Source organism: Ascaphus truei, chromosome 5 (assembly GCF_040206685.1).
Source record: "Ascaphus truei isolate aAscTru1 chromosome 5, aAscTru1.hap1, whole genome shotgun sequence".
Lineage (NCBI taxonomy): Eukaryota > Metazoa > Chordata > Amphibia > Anura > Ascaphidae > Ascaphus > Ascaphus truei.
Window position 1 is genome coordinate 135,640,084 of NC_134487.1, and position 8,011 is coordinate 135,648,094.

An 8,011-nucleotide genomic window follows, 5' to 3' on the forward strand; every position below is an offset into this window, starting at 1 on the left:
TTAATTATTGTAGCTATTAAGCCTTACTGCGCATGTGCAGACAAATAGACATTGTTTTTTACATATCATCCATTGCGCATGTGCAACAAATTAATCAGGGTGATTATTGGACCTAATTGGACTCCTATAAAAAGGACATTATGGGACACATTAGCAGAACCCCTGAGGAAGAGAGCAGCTCGCTCTCGAAACGCGTAGGGTTAATTTGTTGGGACATAGAAGCTACACCTAAGTTACCCCAGTGCCGTGACGAATCAGCTGTCCATCGGCTTGCACTCAGGAACTACGCGAATCTGTTGCGGTGTACTTGTCACCAGCCGTGAGGAGGGAGGAGAGCTAAGGGGAAGTGAGCACGCGCAGCACAGCGTGTGCAGCCGCCATCTTGGCCTCTACCCGGTGCAATGGCTGTGTGATCCTTGCTGGTCTGCTGCGTTCTGCTGCGTTCCAATTACCATCAGCTACGAGGAGGAACAAGTGCCAGGAGAAGGCGAACGTACGCGGTCTGATGTGTGCAGCTACCTTCCCGTTGCAGATCTCGGTGCAGTAGCTGTGTGACCTGAAAGAGAGGGGATACTCTCAGATTTATCCACCGCCTGTTTATATTCTTCGTCCGGTGAGTGGGCATTCCACCTGGTGTAGCTGATTTTTTGTCCCATACTTATTGTCCAATCAATAGTTTTATTCTTATTGTGTTTATATTATTTGTATATGTTTTTATGTCCAGTGTTTTAAATCCATTTTATTAAATGTTTTCCTATCCCATCACCCTTGATCTCAGCTGATATATATTTCTTGAATATTTGTGTTACATTGTATGTTGTTCTGTATCTGCAGTATTACACTATGTTTTGTGTTTTTTTGTATTTTCTTTAAGCACAACTCTACTGTCTGGAATCCATATCGGTTTCTCCTTGTTGGTGAATATATCCTTTTCACGTCGGCGCCATTTTAATACTATATTCCTTTTATGTGTTGTATATTATTCACCCTCATGTATTAGGAAATGGCAATACACAATGTTTTGAATATTGTTACATATATTAACCTTTATGTTATTTGACTGTCTTATAGGCGACTCAGGATATGGAAGCCGGCCTTGGCTTCTGACCCCACTAGGTAAAACTCAAACCCCTGCAGAGGAACGATATAATGCCGCACACATATCCACACGCTCGGTGATCGAGAGGACATTTGGAGTGTTGAAAAGTCGTTTTAGGTGTCTTGATAGATCTGGTGGTGCACTCCAATATTCGCCAGCGAAGGTTGGTGACATAGTGATTTGTTGTTGCATTCTGAACAACATTGCCCTACGTCACAATCTTCAAGGCAACATTCGGGATGATTTAGAGGAGGATCCTCTCGTGCCTCCTTCAGGGGTTAGAGACCAAACAGCCAGTGGGGTGGAGACTCGCAGAACGTTAATAGAGAATTTTTTCACATGTAAGATTTTCTAAGACATATAATCGACTCTGTAATAATCGCGTGATGTGTGTTACATTGCATTGTGTGTATGTAATCTTAGGATGCTGCTCTCTCCAAAGAACTGCACATTTTGTAGTGAATGATCAGAACTTCATCTGCCAACGGTATGTGAATGTTTCACACATTTCTTCTTGTATTAATCATGTTTCACCCCACCTATACAATGTGTGCATCGTTAAATGAAGAATGTTGGGTATTAAGTGAAGAGATAATGCTGTATTGAGTACTATGCATAGTGTTATCTTACAACTTAACTACTGGAAATGATTATATCTCATTTTTTGTTAATACTTTCAACATCATGATTAACTTCGAAACAATTAATGGCGTTCTTAAATATTTAGACAATTATTATGCTTCACATTCCTTACTTAATATTATTATTGTCACTTATGTAACTATTACTACATACATAATTGGAGTGTCTGCATGAGTGTGAGCAGATGAGATGTTGATATCTTCTATCAATAACCTGGCATGTATACCTATCATAAATAATATTTGTAATTTAAATCCATACATTTCTATATGAATCTTTCATGTAAATGCTTCGTACAATTAGTCATGTAGAACTTTTAACAATACATTAGTTTCACTAGAACTACATGTGTGTTTCTTCAGACAACATAGGAAAAAATTGATTGTATTATTTGAGTGATGTCAGTGTAATCAGCGTGACATTGGTAAAAATGGAGCACTAAGACAAGATGTAATGTCAACGTTTATTGTAATGTTTACACACATTTCAACTTAGTCTCAAATACCCTAACATCTATATTCATTCTGCGAAGCAAATTAAATAATCTATGATTAGCTACGATATATAAAAGTTTGCATGTTCAGTTTGAGGTATCATAGCATGAGTGGCCATGTGATGTGTTTGGCATGTGGCCAGGATGGAAAAGCTCTCAGTTGTCCGGTCTTTGGATACATACATTCACATTATCTTCAGTCTGGAACGGAGATGTGAACATCTGTTAAAAAAGTAGATATATAATATTAATGTAATAAAGTTATCGGTTACATACAAACTTAATGATGCATCTAAACACATGGTTCTTATACTGTACCTATGTACTACACGTGAAGCATTCCGTTATAAAAAATTACGCTACATCTTCAAAAGAAATGCTTACTGCATCAAACCAATGTATTTACTGTATGTTAAAACACATTATTAACCATATTGACATATATACACATAATCAACCACGTTAAATTAGACTTATGCTTGTACAGGCAGTCCTCGTTTTACAACGAATGGCTTATCCAACGCTCTTACGACGCTTTGCTAAGTACTTTATTTGTATATATATATATATATATTTTTGAGGCAAAAAGTGACACTGTGTGCTCATTTGCATGTCATTTCCCAGAATCCCTTGCTGCAGTGGAAGTGCTGTATGCTGGGTGATAATGGGGAAAGGCGGGGTTGCAGACCTGCCTAAGACATGCAGATGAGCATACAGTTGTATTTGCATATATATATAGTATATATGGTATAGTATATATAGTATATATGGTATATATATGGTATAGTATATATAGTATATATGGTATATATATATAGACATATACATATGCACACACACACACTATATAATTTGTGTGGGTTGCATATCTTATTGTCCGAGTACAATATTTGGAGTATATTACCAATAAAAAAGCCTTCAGGAACGGAACCTTTCATTTCAACAGTGTTCCTATGAGAAAAAGTGTTTCGCTTTAAGACGTTTCGCTATACAACACCATTTTGAGTAACGCATTGTGTCGGATAACCGAGGACTGGCTGTATTACCGAAGGTTTCGTTTGTTCACATGCTATCATTACAAACATATTAGATACAGAATGCTAAACAACATTAACTAGTCTGCATAATGTGACATAATTTCATGTAAACTGCTGCTTTCCCTGCCATTTCTATAAGTGACTAACCCAAGTTCACCAGTCACATAACATTATTATGTAGCCATATGCAAAGTACACAAATTAGGAACATATGTACTGCATTTCTACATATATAAAATATTTTTAAAGTTGAAAATTATTTTATTTTCACAAAGGGGCGTACACGTAGTCGACTGACATTTAAGGGCTGCGCACGAATATCTCTGATTTCACCCGCCATTGCACAGCACGGTTCAAAATATTGGCACGTATATCGTTAACTGGATCTTACCTTCTTACAGAACAGGGTTCCGGCATATTGTGATCTTCACAGCGCGATCTCTGTTATATTATCAGAAGAAGCCGAAAAGGTAAAAGAGACACATTAATTTACACAAAGAAAAACTTTTTTTCCCGTATGGTACGCGCATACGTCATGAATCCAACGCATATGCCTGTCATTCGGGAAGAAAAGATTCACACAGTGTATAAACTATTTCTACTATAGTTACCTGCATTATATTGCATTCATATTTGGTGCAGGCATGGAAGGGCTGTTTGCGAAGTAGCCGCTGTAGTCAATCAATTCGTTATTCTGTTGTTTCAGCTGTGTAGGGTTATAGCTTACTCCATAACAGTTTGAATCTTGTACAATGTACAGAGGCGGATACAGATAGTAACTTTGTGTCATTTCATCTGTTCGAGCAAAGTCGGTATTATACATGTTATCGTAATCACTTGCTCCGTTATGGTTCTGGTATTGGTAGGCCAACTCCGATTGAAAATAGACATTCTGCTGAACATTTAAGGCACCGCTGCGGGCACCTATATCATGGTAGTTGTGTCCGACAATTGTCTGTCTTTTGACATTTCCATTCGCAGACATATATGCATACCGGATTCATGAACTGACCAACAGCCACCCCTGTTTCCGCCAGACGGTGGGTTTCGATTAAAAGAAGCATTGGTTTATAAAGTGCGGCGGATCAAATTTTTCCAGACCTTAGGCTGCGGATGATTTTGATAATAAGGGTAGTTATCCGTAAAATATTGATAGATCTGTGAGACCGTAGCTTTTTTGTTGATTTCATTTTCAATGGTGTTATATTAGCTTGGCGTAAGAAACCTGAGGCTTTTCCGTAGAATACATCTCAAACGGCATGTATTTTCAGGGAATGGAGTACAGTAACCAAAACTATCCCTTAATTTAATGTTCTTGCAAAGTATCAAAACTTTCATTATGTGCACAACACTGTACAAGGTCATTATACAAAGGAAGAAGTGTCCATGTATTCTTCTCCCACATACAGGTGTTCTATATCTTATGAAATTTGTGCTTGCGTATTATACATGATTCACTAGCAAAACTCAGAAACACACTTTGGATAGAATATTGTTTGGAAAGAACATGTTAAAATGAACAACTATTATAATGATGATTTTGCTAAGTTAATACGAATTAAATATATATATATATATATATATATATATATATATATATATATATATATATATATATATGTATATATGTATATATATATAGAGCAGATAGATTATTCACACATGAGAAATCATATGCTGTTTCTTTCACATGTATGCACCTGAATTATGTTACATACACACTTGATGATTGCACATTGCTAAGTATGTTTGGTGAACATTAATGAATGCTAATAATTGAATAAGAACACTTAGAGGAAGAATTATAAGACATTTACTATTTTTGGGGGGATAATCTTTGGGATGAACTTGTGGGTCCTTGGTGTGGGATCACGTCCACGGTTAGTTGCTCGTTGCCTTCTTCTTGACGTTGGATGCTGGGCCAATGCCGGGGGTTGTGCCAGTGGTTCAGCCAATGCCGTTTGTTGTGTCAGTAGTTCAGCTAATGCCGGGGGTTGTGCCAGTGGTTCAGCCAATGCCGGGGGTTGTGCCAGTGGTTCAGCCAATGCCGGGGGTTGTGCCAGTGGTTCAGCCAGTGCCGGGGGTTGTGCCAGTGGTTCAACCAATGGCGGGGGTTGGGACAGTTTGAGCCAGTGCCAATGGTTAAGCCAGTGCCAGTGCTAGGATTTGGGCAGGGGAATAGCCTGGGACTTAGGATCCTGCGCAATAGGATCCTGCTGTAGCATTGGCTGTGTCTCTGGCTCTCTGGGTCTCTGGCTTGCTTTGGCTCTGGATGCTGGGCCAATGCCGGGGGTTGTGCCAGTGGTTCAGCCAATGCCGTTTGTTGTGTCAGTAGTTCAGCTAATGCCGGGGGTTGTGCCAGTGGTTCAGCCAATGCCGGGGGTTGTGCCAGTGGTTCAGCCAATGCCGGGGGTTGTGCCTGTGGTTCAGCCAGTGCCGGGGGTTGTGCCAGTGGTTCAACCAATGGCGGGGGTTGGGACAGTTTGAGCCAGTGCCAATGGTTGAGCCAGTGCCAGTGCTAGGATTTGGGCAGGGGAATAGCCTGGGACTTAGGATCCTGCGCAATAGGATCCTGCTGTAGCATTGGCTGTGTCTCTGGCTCTCTGGGTCTCTGGCTTGCTTTGGCTCTGTGGCTCGCTTTGTGTCTCTGGATCACTTTGTGTTTCTGGCTCGCTTTGTGTCTCTGGCTCGCTTTGTGTCTCTGGCTCTCTTTGGGTCTCTGGCTCTCTTTGGGTCTCTGGCTCTCTTTGGGTCTCTGGCTCTCTTTGGGTCTCTGGCTCTCTTTGGGTCTCTGGCTCTCTTTGGGTCTCTGGCTCTCTTTGGGTCTCTGGCTCTCTTTGGGTCTCTGGCTCTCTTTGGGTCTCTGGCTCTCTTTGGGTCTCTGGCTCTCTTTGGGTCTCTGGCTCTCTTTGGGTCTCTGGCTCTCTTTGGGTCTCTGGCTCTCTTTGGGTCTCTGGCTCTCTTTGGGTCTCTGGCTCTCTTTGGGTCTCTGGCTCTCTTTGGGTCTCTGGCTCTCTTTGGGTCTCTGGCTCTCTTTGGGTCTCTGGCTCTCTTTGGGTCTCTGGCTCTCTTTGGGTCTCTGGCTCGGATATTAGATCTAGATCTGATAGTAGCTCTAGATCGGATAGTAGGTGTATACCAGATTGTGCATGTTGCTCGCTTTGTGGCTGTAATTGTGCCTGTGGCGGGTGGCCTGTGCCTGGACATGTGCCACAACCTGGCCCATACATTTGGCAATGATAGAGAGGCTATTTGCCATGTTGTCCAGTGTCTCCTGTTATTTTGTCATAATGTGTGTCATATTTTTCATTTCATCATATATTTTCTCATTGGTCTGTCTGTCTGCCTGATCTTCTTGGTTTTTGAGAAACCTGGTCTCTAGGCTGGTTAAATTTAACAATGCTTCAGCACAAACCTGGTCTCCCTGGCCCGCTTGGATCTCCCCATTGTCATCACTTTCGGGATTTTGTGTATTCTGTAATCCAAGAAAATCAGGTCCGGAGTCTTCCGCATCTGGGACAGGAATATGTGTGGGATCGACTATCATCTCATCATCACTTCTGACACGTTGTTGTGGTGATGCAGACAATCAGAATCCATGTCCTCAGCAATCACTATATAATAAATAAGAACATGTTAAAATCAACATAATGACGAAGTAATTCTGTGCTCCTCTTTATTTGCCTGTACATCCAATGTTAATGCACATATTGTTATGCAATTTTTTTTTAAACGTGCATCAGTTAAAGCTGCAGTTCAATGTCCTGTTTATTATTTTTTTGGTTGTATTTTTTTCACTTCAATAGTTTGTGTGCAATCTCTAACTGAATAAACAACTGCATAGCTGGCGGTCAATTCGTCATCCTTGTATTGATGGGTGAAGTTTGGTGACATCTTTAAATATGGGGAATGTAAATGGTTGCTACAGGAAAAAGAGGAACAAGCATGCTTGTTCAAATACAATACAAATTTTATTTCAAAGTTGTTTTGTTTAAAACTGAACATGCTACAAGTATTTATGGTTACTACACAAGTGATTTATAACAAAATACACACATGCAGGATATTTATTGAACTGCAGCTTTACTTAACAAGCATGCTTTTCTTAAACTGAACAGTGACATGTGTAATGTTGCCATTTCCTGATCACATCATCTAAACAGATTTTTGTAGTTTTATGTATATATAAATGCTTGCATTTCTCCCTTTCTCAATTAAATATTGATGTCATAGCATACGACTCACCTGGTGTCGAATGTGAGAGACATGGCCCAATATCTCGGTTCCCTCCAATTCCATATATAAGACGGGGAGCTATAATTGATGCCATCTTTTCCTCCAGGGACTGTAAATGCAGTGATGCTGGAGGTCCGCCTCGTGTCCCACATGTGATGCGTCCGACCTGCACCAGCTTATTCTTGAGCCCACGTTTGATGTCCACAAATCTTTTTTACACGTCTCAGGGGTCCCTCGAAAGACGCCTGCTGATGAGACAGCTCGGCATCTGTGCCAACAATTTTGTCTTCTGACTGGTCTTGGTTTTACCTGTGTATATGTAACAATCTGTTCATATTCATTTCAGTAGTGAATTCATAATGTATGTTAATATAAAAAAACATTTTAACAACATGTACATATAATTACATACACCTATTAGGATATATCATGCGTGTATTCCTGACAAATTACATGTGCCCAATCAGCTGCACACCTCCGTTATAGCATACATGTTTACCAACT

The 8,011-nt window shown here is 40.3% G+C and overlaps 1 protein-coding gene and 1 long non-coding RNA gene across 2 annotated transcripts; both read right to left on the minus strand.

Annotated features, from left to right (window-relative positions):
* Positions 1–2,252: 2,252 nt before the first annotated feature.
* Positions 2,253–4,764, minus strand: LOC142494462 (uncharacterized). Its single transcript, XR_012801452.1, has 3 exons — positions 3,883–4,764; positions 3,663–3,712; positions 2,253–2,456 (listed from the first exon to the last, which is right to left on the minus strand). It is a non-coding gene; the product is annotated as an uncharacterized LOC142494462 (long non-coding RNA).
* Positions 4,765–4,926: 162 nt separating this feature from the next.
* Positions 4,927–7,805, minus strand: LOC142494463 (uncharacterized). The gene is made up of 2 exons (XM_075598977.1): positions 7,517–7,805; positions 4,927–6,885 (listed from the first exon to the last, which is right to left on the minus strand). The coding sequence occupies exon 2, from the start codon at positions 6,499–6,501 to the stop codon at positions 5,821–5,823; it is 681 nt and encodes a 226-aa protein (XP_075455092.1). The 5' UTR covers positions 6,502–6,885; positions 7,517–7,805; the 3' UTR covers positions 4,927–5,820.
* Between the last annotated feature and the right edge of the window lie 206 nt (positions 7,806–8,011).